A 15,599-nucleotide genomic window follows, 5' to 3' on the forward strand; every position below is an offset into this window, starting at 1 on the left:
TATGGTGTATTCAAGACAACTGGGAACTCGGGCAAAAAAACAAGGTTGATCATAGCGTCAGTTATCTTCAGGTTGGAGCTCTAGAAAGAGGCAGAGTTTCCGAGTTGGATGACTGTTCAAAACATATTTTACCAGTCGGAGCTCGTTTTTTCCCCCCAGAGTTCCCAGTTGTCTTGAACTCACTGAAGTCTGCGATTTCCCAGTTCGGAGTTTCCAGTTGTATTGAACGCAGCAGAAGTTATGCTGGATTGACAGCATGACTATTGCCCATGGTGTTGAATGTTTATCCTTTTAAGCTTAGATAAGAGACCCTTAAACCCAGACCACACATGCACTCCACTGAATAGCAGGCTAGTGATTGTCTTTGCAATGCTTGCAGTTAGCCACTGATTCCTTCCAAACCACTCATTGTTGAATTTGCGATTTCCAACTTGTGTAAAGTTTATGACCAATGGCCGATGAGCACCGATACATTTTTTATCTATCATTTCTCTTCATATTATTGAAAAGGATTTGCCAGTAGATTGTTAATGTGATTCATGATGACTGCTTGTCTAGATTGCTAGCTAAGATTTTGAAAGTATGATGTTGACATGATCAGTCCAATCAAAGCTATGGTAGATATAACGTGATTTGACTTCATTTTATCTGTGGACAATGACCTTGAGCCTTCTTGGATGGGCACTTGTAATGTCCTAACTCTCTGACAGCACCCAAAGAATTTTCAAACTCTACCTGTAGATTTTGCAGTGACGTAGTCTCCCCATGAGTGACAGAACACTGAGCCAATCACGGCGCAACTAGAGAACATTACCAACCCCTACACTCCGTATTTTCCACCGGCTACCCCACCACCACAGAAAGCACTGAACTAGGCTGAAATGCCTGTATTTTGGAGCTGCCTTACTCAAGAAGGCAAAAGATAAACCATGTTTGACTGCAGCTTTATTAACTCCTTGTTTTTTTTACATTGTTTGCAAACTGATATGTGACACATTAATGTCAAAATAACATGCAAAACAGGTGGGGCTCTGCTCAAAACATACGAAGACATGAACTCATTACCTTGATGCTTCCTCTGTTAAATCTAACGACTCCCTGCTGTAAATCAAGCAGACTACCACAGATGATCAACATCCATTTGCTAGGGATATTAGATCCATCATCAATCCAGTCACAACTGTCTTCACCGGTTTAACGAATGAGACACAAATATTCTGGACATTCCTCGCAAACACCTTTTTTTTCAGCACTTGGGCTGTTGGCGCTTTTTTATTTATATTTTTTATTTAACCTTTATTTAACGAGGCAAGTCAGAAAAGAACAAATTACTTGTCCCGAAGCCAATGCCAAGCGTCATGTCTGGACGAAACCTGGCACCATCCCTATGATGAAGCATGGTGGTGCCAGCATCATGCTGTGGGGATGTTTTTCAGTGGCAGGGACTGGGAGACTAGTCAGGCTTGAGCAAATTTCAGAGAGATCATTGATTAAAACCTGCTCAGGACCTCAAACACCTTCCAACAGGACAACAACCCTAAGCGCATAGCCAAGACAACACAGGAGTGGCTTCGGAACAAGTCTCTGAATGTGCTTGAGTGGCCCAGCCAGAGCCTGGACATCCCTGGGGGGAACTGAAAATAGCTGTGCTGCTATGCTCCCCTCCAACCTAACAGAGCTTGAGAGGATCTGCAGAAAGGAATGGGAGAAACTCCCCAAATACAGGTGTGCCAAGCCTGTAGCGTTTACCAAAGAAAACTCAAGGCTGTAATCACAGCCAAAAAGGTGCTTCAACAAAGTACTGAGTAAAGGGTCTGAACATTTATGTTAATGCCATATTTCAGTTAATTGTTTAAATATTTGTTTTGCAAAAATCCTAAACAGTTTTATATTTGTCATTATGGGTTATTGCGTGTAGATTAATGAGGGGGGGAAACTATTTTTTTTTTTTTTGAATAAGGCTGTAATCTCACCAAATGTGGAAAAAGTCAATGGGTCTGAATACTTTCCGAATGTACTATATCAAGTAATGGAATGCAAATACATCACCCCCATATGTATTTGGACAGTGATGCTAAAATTCAAAATGTGTTTCTATACTCCAGTATTTTGGATTTGAGATCTATGTTTCATATGAGGTGACAGTACAGGATGTCAGCTTTTTTAAGGGTATTTTAATACCGTTTAGAAATGAAAGTACTTTATGTATCTATTTGTCCGCCCCAGTTGAAGAAGTCATAAGTATTTGGACACATTTTTTTGTATTTGGTGCCATATTCCTTATTATTATATATATATACAGTGGGGATAACAAGTATTTGATACATTGCCGATTTTGCAGGTTTTCCTACTTACAAATCATGTAGAGGTCTGTAATTTAATCATAGGTACACTTCAACTGTTCGTGATGGAATCTAAAACAAAAATCCAGAAAATCACATTGTATGATTTTTAACTATTTTATTTGCATTTTATTGCATGACATAAGTATTTGATACATCAGAAAAGCATAACTTAATATTTGGTACAGAAACCTTTGTTTGCAATTGCAGAGATCATACGTTTCCTGTAGTTCTTGACCAGGTTTGCACACACTGCAGCAGGGATTTTGGCCCACTCCTCCATACAGATCTTCTCCAGATCCTTCAGGTTTCGGGGCTGTTGCTGGGCAATACGGACTTTCAGCTCCCTCCAAAGATTTTCTATTGGGTTCAGGTCTGGAGACTGGCTAGGCCACTCCAGGACCTTGAGATGCTTCTTACAGTGCCACTCCTTAGTTGCCCTGGCTGTGTTGTTCAGGTCATTGTCATGCTGGAAGACCCAGCCACGACCCATTCAATGCTCTTACTGAGGGAAGGAGGTTGTTGGCCAAGAATCCGCGATACATGGCCCCATCCATCCTCCCCTCAATACGGTGCAGTCGTCCTGTCCCCTTTGCAGAAAAGCATCCCCAAAGAATGATGTTTCCACCTCCATGCTTCACGGTTGGGATGGTGTTCTTGGGGTTGTACTCATCCTTCTTCTTCCTCCAAACACAGCGAGTGGAGTTTAGATCAAAAAGCTCTATTTTTGTCTCATCAGACCACATGACCTTCTCCCATTCCTCCTCTGGATCCTCCAGATGGTCATTGGCAAACTTCAGACGGGCCTGGACATGCGCTGGCTTGAGCAGGGGGACCTTGCGTGCGCTTTAATCCATGACGACGTAGTGTGTTACTAATGGTTTTCTTTGAGACTGTGGTCCCAGCTCTCTTCCGGTCATTGACCAGGTCCTGCTGTGTAGTTCTGGGCTGATCCCTCACCTTCCTCATGATCATTGATGCCCCACAAGGTGAGATCTTGCATGGAACCCCAGACCGAGTGTGATTGACCGTCATCTTGACCTTCTTCCATTTTCTAATAATTGCTTCAACAGTTGTTGCCTTCTCACCAAGCTGCTTGCCTATTGTCCTGTAGCCCATTCCAGCCTTGTGCCTTCTACAATTTTATCCCTGATCCCTAACAGGTCTGTGAGAGCTGGAATTCTTACTGGTTGGTAGGTGATCAAATACTTATGTCATGCAATAAAATGCAAATGAATTAATTAAAAATCATACAATGTGGTTTTCTGGATTTTTTTCTCACAGTTGAAGTGTACCTATGATACAAATTACAGCCCTCTACATGCTTTGTAAGTGGGAAAAGCTGCAAAATCGGCAGTGTATCAAATACTTGTTCTCCCCACTGTATATATATATATATATTATTATTATTATTATAAAAATAAAAATACATCTTCACTGTCCAAATATGTATGGAGGGGAGTGTATAATAATAATATTAATATAACCTTATAATTTATGAGTAGTGGACCTGGACTCATAGTGATGCACAGAGTGGATGTTCATAGATGTAACAGGAAATATACTTTTCAATTGAGTAAAGATGTGTGTGTATTCTTCTACATATTAATCTGTAGTTAAACGCCCACAGAATGGAAGCATTCATTTACACAAATGCACAGTGATGACTCAGATATAACCCTGAGTGATTTGCCTGTGTCTTGTCTCCAGGTCACAAATGTAACATCATGCTGTCTGTAATTATACTGCTGGGTCTTATGTTGACATTGTCAATTAATTGTCTGTTTAAATGGATTGAATGCATTGTATCATGAATGCATCATGTATTTATTCATTTATTTAACCATTCAAACCACATCTGAACTGTATTGTGCTGGCTCAGATATTTACTTTCACATATTTCTTTAGATACAGTGAGCTCCAAAACTATTGGGACCGTGACACGTTTTGTTGTTTTGGCTCTGTACTCCAGCACTTTGGTTTGGAAAAGATACAATGACTATGAAGTTAAAGTGTAGACTGTCAGCTTTAATGTGAAGGTATTTTCATCCACATTGGATGAACGAGTTGGGACATTGCTTAGATCCGCTATGACAGGCTCATTTTCCACCCTCCCTCCCAAAAGCCTGGAAGGGATGAGAACCAAGCCTATGGGTTCGTTGGGTCAACCCCGCATCGCACACACACACACACACACACACACACACACACACACACACACACACACACACACACACACACACACACACACACACACACACACACACACACACACACACACACACACACACACACACACACACACACACACACACACTAACTGATTATGGACTGCTGAATGTATATATTTTTTTCTTGCTTTGTTTGCCCTTTTCCATGTCTGTCTCTGATAAGCTACCCAGGAAAGGCCTGCAAATAGTCCATATTAATATATTTAGCCTTAGAAATAAGATTAATGAAATCTATAATTTGCTAACATCAAATAACATTCATATATTAGCATTTTTTTTCATTTGATGATAAAGCAGTAGCAATACAACGTTATAAAATCTATAGAATAAACGGGAATCTGTATGGGGGAGGTGTGGCTGTATATATTCAGAGCCATATCCCTGTAATGCTTAAAGAACATCGTGTGTCAAGTGTTATTGAAGTGTTGTGGTTGCAGGTTCACCTGCCACATCTAAAGCCTTTTCTTTTGGGGTGTTGCTATAGGCACCAAGTGATAAATCAGTATCTGAATAATATGTGTGAAATGCTTGATAGTGTATGTGATGTAAACCCAGAGGTCTACTTTTTGGGGGACCTGAATATTGACTGGTTTTCATCAACCTGCCTGTAATCAAGTGCCTGTAATTTGGTTCAGGTTAATAATCAACATACCAGGGTGTTTACAAACATTACAGGAACAAGATCTTGCACATGTATTGATCACTTAGATGGACAGCTACTGTGGATGGTAGCTGACACTATAGCCACTCCTATCTGTCATAATTATCTTTAATCTGAGCCTAGAGGAAAGTATTTGTCCTCGGGGCTGGAGAGAAGCCAAAGTCATTCCGCTACCCAAGAAGCGGACTTTACTGGTTCTAACAGCAGACCTATCAGCTTGCTGCCAGCTCTTAGCAAACTGTTGACATTTTTTTCCTCTTGAACAAATACAATGCTATTTCTCTGTCAATAAATTAACAGACTTTCAGCATGCTTATGTTCCTCAATGACATACATGATTGCTTGAAAGAAATTGATAAGAAGATTTAGGAAGCTGTACTGTTTGATTTCAGTGCAGCCTTTGATATTATTGACCTGCTGTTGAGAAAACGTATGTGTTAAGGCTTTTCAACCTCTGCCACATCGTGGATTCAGAGCGACACAAGAAGCACTTTAATCTCACTGTATCTCTCTGTTCTCTAAACTCATTAGGAAGTAATAGAAAACATTCAAATGGATAAATCCCAGGTTCACAAAGAGGAATCCATCTGGGAGAAAAACGGATTGAACACTGCCTTTTGTGAAATATTTATAGATCCAGATGGAATACAAACCTAGGCAGTGTACCAGATGGGGAAAGTCATCCTGCTAGTGAAATCACATTTTCCAGGTGCATGACATCTACAAGACAGACTGAGGGCAGATTGAGCAAACGTGTCATCATTTAGTCAGAGCCTTAGCTAGGATGAGCCGCTTCCCTGAACCCGTTCACAGAGGCACTTTCATTACACACATGCCGCCGAAGCCTCTGCAGATAGCTGGCAGGCTGGTATGGCAGATGAGCTGTGAAAAATTGGGTTATCAATTTATCCTTTAATGTACTTTGGTAGCAGTCTGTGACCAATTAAAGTGACATGCAGTCTGCGAGGAGCACAAAGAGGACGTGGTTCATTTAGCAACCTTTAAAAAGCATTTACCTGCCACAATACAGTAACTTAAACTTGTATAGTGGTATTTAGTAGGGGAACAATACTTGATTTATCGTGAAAGCCATTTGCAACCTGTTCAGAGCAGTATATCACAACCCTTATAATAGGTTCAGCTATCCTAGTCTGAAATGACATTGCTACCAACAACATCTATTAATATTCAAGTTGGATTTGTATCGATTTATTTTAATTTCTCCTTAAAATATGTATTTTTCCATTTGATTCATTTCACTTCATTGCAGTCACTATATTAAAAGGTCAATTGGAAAGCACAGAAATTATTTTCATGGCAGTCCTGAGGGATTTGTCATACGTTGGTGTGTACACTGATTGTCCAAAACATTAGGAATACCTGCTCTTTCCATCACATAGACTGACCAGGTGAAAGCTATAATCCCTTATTGATGTAACTTGTTAAATCCAATTCAATCAGTGTAGATGAAGGGGAGGAGACAGGTTACAGGATTTTTAACCCTTGAGAGAATTGAAACATGGATGTCACGCCTAGCTTCATCAACTTCAATTAGTGGGCCGCATTGCATTTGTATAACTATTAGTCAACGTATGTGGACTGTATACCAGAAAATCCGGAATACTCCAACCAGGATTTCTGTAAAACCTGAGATTTTTGGAAAGTTACCAGAATTTTGCAACCCTAGGTCTGTGATATATAATTATGAGTTAGCTCATAATAGTAGCTACACTGTGTTCCAGATATGATTAGAAGAGCGTTAAATGACCACAAAACACGAAACAACGTCAAGGTCAATGCATAGTCTAGGTCTAGGAGGTCAATTAAAACTTTCTATAGTTGTGAAATAATTCTTACAATACATCAAATTATCAAGCCAGGGCACCATTTTTAAAGTATTTAATTTCACTTCATCTCTGCCTGAACAAATTGTGGACATTTCAGGAGCAGGGGAGTAAACAAGACGCGAGAAAAACACTGTAAATATCGTTTAAATCTTTGATTACAGGCCTGGCGCCTCTGATGATAGCAGCTACGCTGTTTTGATCAAAACAGATCTGTTAGGAGACTTAGTAGAAAAGAGTTTAAATATTTCAAGGTGAGGGTGTACAATGTGGAAGTGGCGCCTCGGACAATAAAGGCTATTAAGTGGTTTTGATCAAAAAATATTTGATGGGAGAGTTATTAGAAAGTTTCACTCTTTCAAGGTGAGGGTGTACAATATGAATGTTCTGTCCCTTACTGGCTAGACTGCTCCATTGATTACAGCATACTTACTCATCAGTATGACATCATCCCACACAAAGGGGCAACTTTCTATATATATATATTTTTTTTAACCTTTAATAACTAGGCAACTTGATGCTTAAAGATGTCAATAACTAATCTGCCAAGTCTGCCACTTCTTTTTCAAAGGATGAGATCCCCAAAATATATTCATCACTAGCCCTGTTTATACCTAGTTCTTACATGTGTCCTTCATCCAGATATTGTGCTGATCATGTCAGTTTACACTTATAAGATCTGATCACAATAAGTCTTTTAAATTGTCTACACCTGTCTAAATATATGGGCACAATCATAATGTAGACAAGATTAGGACAAAGGACACATGTTAGCACCAGGTATAAACAGGGCTAGTGACTGATCAATCTACCTTAGCCGCCCCATTATTTTCCTACCATCAAGCCCTACCCCCTTCTTTTTGTTTCATGTTTCTTCCTGTTGTTAGTCTGGCCTTGTTTAAGTTTCTACAATTGTAAAGAGCTATATAAGTCCCATGTATTATTATTACTACTATTGGCTCTTCCCATTGTAGGCATGCCGCAAAGGAGGGCACAATTTGGAAACAGCCAATAGAAGCAATGTTGACAGATTTTAAATCGAGCGAGCTTGTTTTGCAAGGCCCAGTCCCTTGGCTGTTGCCCGGGTGGGCGGAATTAGCACTTCAGATTAACAAACGTTAATAGCCATTTGAATCAGAGACAAATGGAAGTGTCATGGTGCTGTCTGTGAAATAAGTCTTGTTTTTTTGATCTGTCTGACAATTAGTCCTTATCTGTCGTGTTTTAGTTAGTGACCCACATTTGCCGCCCCCGACTCTACAGCAATTGATTGCAACAGCAAACTCTGCCTTTGGTTACATGGTTCGGTGTCCCCTGGCTGTGCAAAACAAGCTCACACACTCAGTTGTTGTTCATGGCTGTAAACATGAAGTCGCCTCGCTGTATACCGTATGACGATGTCATGTCATATTGCTGAGCCTGTGAAACCAATGGCCAATATCACAAATATGTGCACAAATGTGGTGCCACCAACCTCCTACTTACAAGGTAATGATGGGAGCGGAATCAGGAATGGTATCAAGTACATCAAACACATGGTTTTTAGGTGTTTGATGCCATTCCATTCCCTCCGTTCCTGACATTATTATGAGCCGTTCTCCCCTCAGCAGCCTCCACTGACAAGCAATGTTGGTTTGACTGCAACCCCAACATTAACCTACAAACTGAAACCAATAAACCCCCATCCATGTGAGTTGTGTTGACGTAACCCAATGGAAAGTGATACAAATTGACATGCTGCATCTGTCTTACTTCTAGTAAAATGTTAAATGTCTTAAGCAACTTTTAAACCATCTGTGTGTTTGCATAAAATGTGAGTTTAGCAGGTGTCAAACAAACGGCTCAAAAGTAACCCATTCCACTCCAATAGACATTCACATAAAGTATCTTCCACACACATATTAGCTACATATATTTCCAGCACAAAATATGACAAAGAATACTACTTGAGAGACGTGTGGTCTTTGGTAAAGTGTGCAGTCCTGCCTATAAGTTTGACCCTTCTAAGAGACTGAACTTTTTACTTTTGGCACTTGATTCTGCCTAGATCCACAGAGGTGCTTTGGACTATCCCTTCTCAACTGGAATCAATGGCCAAGGACCAGATAGACAGACAATATGCCACTGAGAACGAGTGCACCCCCTCCTGCTCAGCCTTTAATTGACCCACTCAATGGCTTCACAGTTGACTGCACGGTGGGCTCAGGCCAGGCAGACACATTACTTTCCACTGCACAGATGATTTTCAACACAAACACACTTTGAAAACATTTGGATCCTGGCCTTTTTAAAGCCATTGTGCACAATGATCACAGAAGCAGTACGAAAAAAAAGGAATCTCATACAAACCAATACACAATGACGGTGAGACATTCAGTGTGTATTTTCATCAATATACATGACATCCTAATGGATGTCTAAGTCAACATGTGACACCAATTCAGTGGCCATGGTGTCACTTTCAGTCTATGTAGCTAATACTGAAGGGTTATGGCATCTTCCTCCTGAGCATACACCGTTGATGTTTCGCAGAAATGGTATCTCGTTATGTGATCAACAACTGAAAAATAAAGACATTTAGAGGCATATGATGCACGTATAGACCTATATACATGATAAATATGGGAGTGACAATAACTGCATATACATTACTATTATGTACATGACATAATTCAAAGATACAGTACTCACATATGAACAACACATAGGGCCATCAATCGAGATTGGGGTGGGTTTAAAAATAAACTACGAAAATTGTCCTCTTCATCACATCAATGTAAAAATCTATCAGGTAATTGGCTGTAATGTTGTGATCATGCATCAGATATACATTTTCTTATAGAAAATCTATAGAATGAGAAAGAAATGGACATGAATACTGTGGTTCTCCTCCAATATTCTACAACTGCTCTTAGCAGTCTGAAATTAATATACATTCTGATTGATTGGTGTACCTGATCACAGAAATGTCAAAGAAATGCTCTACAAAAGACATATTGGACATTTTATGATCAGGAAAAAAGCTCCTGATGGATTTATCTCGGTCTGTAAAATGCTAACATTTACCACATCCTTTCAAACTACACAGACCATCCATTACGAACAGCTCAACCAATCAAAAGCAGACCAATTTTGTCTGAACTTGTTCTAAATTTGGAAACTCACTGGATGACTTGCAGATAGAGGGGTCATTGCAAAGAATCGCCTACACCAATCAAAAGGGTCCACTCTGCTCTGTCCCCATAAAGATATGCTCAATAATGGTAACTTACAGTTCCAAAAAGCATGACACATATAGTAATGATACATAATGCTTAGTTTCTAGGCACAATTCATGTAGTCCCAGCCACTTTAAGATCAGCATGAACAATCACCCCTTAAAACAAGACCTAAAACACCTTTATTTCCACCATCAAAACCACATGGCAGTAAAAGTGACCATTCTTCCTTCAACACTCCTTTCCATGCACTTACATTACGTTAAGCTTATGAATATGTTTCATTTTTTTATTTGTTTATATTTTCATTGCACTGTTGAGGAAGCTCGCAAGTAAGCATTTAATTGCACCGTTTAAGCTGAATTGATTTGATTACCGTTACCCTTGGCTGGACTTGCCTAACCTACAACATCGCCATAGTTGCAAAACCATTTCCCTTCCACAGGGACTTGGTCAAAGTTTGTTAGGGGGCGTTAGGGGAAGCCAACAGGTACAGTATGTGGGTAATTCAATCAGCGCTGTGTTACAAAGTGCAACAGTTTTGTTTCTTCATGGTGTGCAAAGACGGTGAATGGGCATGGGCTCGGCCCATTCACATTCTCTGGATGGATATTGGTCTCTCTCTCTCTGTATCTTTCCACACAACACTAAAGCTCAGTCTGGTCTGTGTAACCAGGTGTGGCCCAATGTCATTGATCTCTAAGGCTGGAGACAAGTTTGCCCCAGGGGACATTGTCCGTGTGTCCGTGCCTAGGGGCATCTAGGCTCCAGGCTTCGGTGAAGCCCACAGCGGGACACAGGGCAGCTGGAAGAAAGAGCCCTCAGGCAGGGCCGGCAGCTGACCAGGACCCCCATTGGAGAAATACACCTCAGGGTCGATGGAACCTGCCAAGAAGGCACAACAGAAAACAGATGCTGTTGGTTCAGAACGGCAGTCTACCTATTATAGTACACTGCATACTAGGACTAAATCAATCAGCAGTTCATTATCTTGTATGACTCATAACATAATGTAGTATAATGGCTGGGGGTCAATAAGGTCAAAGTTGTCATTACCTGGTGAATTGCTTGCTCTCTTCATGAACTTCCATCTCTTTGCTTTTGAACTCATTCAGTTCTTTACGGATAGCAGCCTGATGGAATATAAACAGTCAAGATCAAAGTCTTAATTTACAAAGAAGAACTACAACAACAAAAAACTAAAAAAAAAACTGTCAGAACTTCAATACTTTCAGACAGGTAAACATGTTTCATATAACTGAAGATTAAAGATGCAATATGCAGAAATCGCTCCACCATTTCCTGGTTGCTAAAATTAGAATAATTTGCCTAACTTCAGCTTGTGACAAAACAAGAAATGCATAGTGTAGAGAATCATTGTACAATCTAAACCACTGTGAAATATATTTTCAATAACCCAAAATATTGTATTTTCAGCTGTTTGGAGCTAGTGTACAAAACTGAAAGTTAAAGGTGCAAAATCAAAACTTAAGAATGGGAAACAGAGAAATAGTGCACATAGAACATCACTTTCAATGAGAATGACATATCTATAACTCACATTTCTATGTGAATTTGGTCAGGTTTCCCAAAAAGTTACATATTGCCGCTTTAAATGATAAATCTTTATTATTGTTTGTGAGTAATGTATTTACTGTATGGTTCAGTTGCTGGCTAGTATGTGGTATGCATGAGGAATACAATTCTAACAAAATGTTTTTTAATTACACCTTTTTATAACCTGTCTTATTCCAAGTATTTAATCACATTATGAATGTCATGTATTTTAGGTTCTCTTGCAATAAAATCATACAGTAGGAGTCTGGGACCCACTTTGTCAGCTGGAGTGAGCCTGGTCCAGGGTTTGTCTGCACGGCGGTCATAGTCCTTAGCATCTGTGCACTCCACATACTCATTGAAGCGCAGAATCCGCCGAGCCACCAGCTCTGCTACTGTGGGCCTCACACTCAGCTACACACACGCACAAGTAACCAGTGATTGACAACTGTAAATTGGGACTTGTAGATAAAACATTTGGGGCCCGGGAGAAGATGGGTAGAGAGTTGTGGGAAAAGTTGAACTCCTTCAACGGTGCCATACGGGGAGCACAGTGTTGGAACTGGACTCCGGTTCTCAATCTAGCTCAGGTCAAGCCTCGTTGGCCTAACACTGGCCAATCCCCTCTTGCCTCCCTACCACCACTGGGGGCGAGCAATCTGGGGAATTTCAAGCCTGATGCTACACTTTGAGGCATGCTGCTCACACGGAGTTGGAATGCCCTACAGTATGCACTGTGGCAACTGAGTCATACGATGGCTGAATTTGACAATTTTTACACATTTGTACAATAAATGTAAAAAAGTAAACTAACTGACAAGGAACAAATGAGTTAGAAATGTGTTTGGTAATTCAGAAATCAAGGCATTGTTTGGTAATTCATTATATTGAGTTCAGTCCATATATTCAGTCTACATGAGTTTGACATGTGTTTGGTTCCAGTTATTTCAGTTCCAGCTGTGTCCACCAGATGGATCTGTGTACCAAATATACAGTCCGTTCAGAAAGTACTCCATTACATTACATTACATTGTTACATTACAGCCTTGTTCTACAATTGATTAAATCATTCCCCCACCAATCTACACACAATACCTTATAATGACAAAGTGAAAACATGGTTTTAGAAATGTTTGCACATTTATAAAAACTAATAAACAGAAATACCTTACTTACAAAAATATTCAGACCCTTTGCTCTGCGACTCGAAATTGAGCTCAGGTGCATCCTGTTTCTATTGATCATTCTTGAGATGTGGTAAATTCAATTGATTGGACATAATTTGTAAAGGCACACACCTGTCAACAGTTGAAGTTGGAAGTTTCCATACACTTAGGTTGGAGTCATTAAAACTCGTTTTTCAACCACTCCACAAATTTCTTGTGAACAAACTATAGTTTTGGCAAGTCGGTTAGGACATCTACTTTGTGTATGACAAGTAGTTTTTCCAACAATTGTTTATAGACAGATTATTTCACTGTATCACAATTCCAGTGGGTCAGAAGTTAACATACACTAAGTTGACTGTGCCTTTAAAACAGCTTGGTAAATTCCAGAAAATTATGTCATGGCTTTAGAAGCTTCTGATAGGCTAATTGGCATCATTTGAGCGAATTGGAGGTGTACTTGTGGATGTATTTCAAGGCCTACCTTCAAACTCAGTGCCTCTTTGCTTGACATCATGGGGAAATCAAAATAAATCAACTAAGACCTCAGAAAAAAAAACTGTAGACCTCCTCAAGTCGGGTTCATCTTTGGGAGCAATTTACAAACGCCTGAAGTTACCACGTTCATCTGTACAAACAACATTACGCAAGTATAAACACCATGGGACCACGCAGTCATCATACAGCTCAGGAAGGAGACTCGTTCTGTCTCCAAGAGATGAATGTACTTTGGTGTGAAAAGTGCAAATCAATCCCAGAACAGCAGCAACGGACCTTGTGAAGATGCTGGAGGAAACAGGTACAACAGTATCGATATCCACAGTGAAAGAGTCCTGTATCTACATAACCTGAAAGGCCGCTCAGCAAGGAAGAAGCCACTGCTCCAAAACCGACATAAAAAAGCCAGACTACGGTTTGCAACTGCACATGGGGACAAAGATGGCACTTTTCAGAAAAATGTCCTCCTGTCTGATGAGACAAAAATATAACTATTTGGCATTAATGACCATCGTTATGTTTGGAGGAAAAAGGGGGAGGCTTGCAAGCCGAAGAACACCATCTTAACCGTGAAGCACAGGGGTTGCAGCATCATGTTGTGGGGGTGCTTTGCTGCAGGAAGGACTGGTGCACTTTACAAAATAGATGGCATCATGAGGACGGAAAATTACGTGGATATATTGAAGCAACATCTCAAGACATCAGTCAGGAAGTTAAAGCTTGGTAGCAAATGGGTCTTCCAAATGGACAATGACCCCAAGCATACTTCCAAAGGCAAAATGGCTTAAGGACAACAAAGTCAAGGTATTGGAGTGGCCATCACAAAGCCTATAGATAATTTGTGAGCAGAACTGAAAAAGCATGTGCAAGCAAGAAGGCCTACAAACCTGACTCAGTTACACCAGCTCTGTCAGGAGGAATGGGACAAAATTCACCCAACTTATTGTGGGAAGCTTGTGGAAGGCTACCTGAAAAGTTTGACTCAAGTTAAAGGCAATGCTACCAAATACTAATTGAGTGTGTGTAAACTTCTGACCCACTGGGAATGTGATGAAATAATTAAAAGCTGACATAAATCATTCCCTCTACTATTATTCTGACATGTCACATTTAAAAAATAAAGTGGTGATCCTAACTTGGATTAAATGTCAGGAATTGTGAAAAACTGAGTTTAAATGTATTTGGTTCAGGTGCATGTAAACTTCCGACTTCAACTGTGTATAAAAGGTCCCACAGTTGGCAGTTCATGTCAGAGCAAAAACCAAGCCATGAGGTCGAAGGAATTGTCTGTAGAGCTCCGAGACAGGATTGTGTCGAAGCACAGATCTGGGGAAGGATACCAAAACAATTGGGTCCCCAAGAACACAATGGCGTCCATAATTCGTAAATGGAAGAAGTTTGCCACCACCAAGACTCTTCCTGGAGCTGGCCGCCCGGCCAAACTGAGCAATCGGAGGAGAAGAGCCTTGGTCAGGGAGTTGACCAAGAACCCAATGGTCACTCTGACATGGCTTCAGAGTTCCTCTGTGAAGATTAGAGAATCTTCCGCTTGGAGTTTTCCAAAAGTCACCTAAAGACTCTCAGACCATGATAAACAAGATTCTCTGGTTTGATGAAACCAAGATTGAACTCTTTGGCCTGAATGCCAAGTGTCATGCCTGGAGGAGACCTGGCACCATCCCTACGGTGAAGCATGGTGGTGGCAGCATCATGCTGTGGGGATGTTTTTCAGCGGCAGGGACTAGGAGACTAGTCAGGATAGATGGAAAGATTAACGGAGCAAAGTACAGAGAGACCCTTGATGAAAACCTGCTCCAGAGCGCTCAGGACCTCAGACATGGGCCAAGGTTCACCTTCCAACAGGACAACGACCCTAAGCACACAGCCAAGACAACGTAGGAGTGGCTTCGGGACAAGTCTCTGAATGTCCTTGAGTGGCTCAGCCAGAGCCCGAACATCTCTGGAGAGACCTGAAAATAGCAGCGCCACTCCCCATCGAACCTGACAGAGCTTGAGAGGATCTGCAGTGAAGAATGGGAGAAACTACCCAAATACAGGTGTGCCAAGCTTGTAGCATCATAC

At 40.7% G+C, this 15,599-nt stretch overlaps 1 protein-coding gene across 3 annotated transcripts in view; it reads right to left on the bottom strand.

Moving 5' to 3' along the window:
- Positions 1-9,437: 9,437 nt before the first annotated feature.
- Positions 9,438-15,599, bottom strand: part of phactr2 (phosphatase and actin regulator 2) — a 55,250-nt gene continuing 49,088 nt past the window's right edge. For all 3 annotated transcript variants that reach the window (XM_052477998.1, XM_035801166.2, XM_035801167.2), the window contains 3 exons: positions 12,130-12,267; positions 11,353-11,429; positions 9,438-11,181 (listed from right to left, as the gene is read on the bottom strand). In XM_052477998.1, the coding sequence (XP_052333958.1) occupies positions 11,166-11,181; positions 11,353-11,429; positions 12,130-12,267 (231 nt within the window). In that variant the 3' untranslated portion in view covers positions 9,438-11,165. The remainder of the gene's footprint in view (positions 11,182-11,352; positions 11,430-12,129; positions 12,268-15,599) is intronic.

Source organism: Oncorhynchus keta, chromosome 24 (genome assembly GCF_023373465.1).
Source record: "Oncorhynchus keta strain PuntledgeMale-10-30-2019 chromosome 24, Oket_V2, whole genome shotgun sequence".
Taxonomy (NCBI): domain Eukaryota; kingdom Metazoa; phylum Chordata; class Actinopteri; order Salmoniformes; family Salmonidae; genus Oncorhynchus; species Oncorhynchus keta.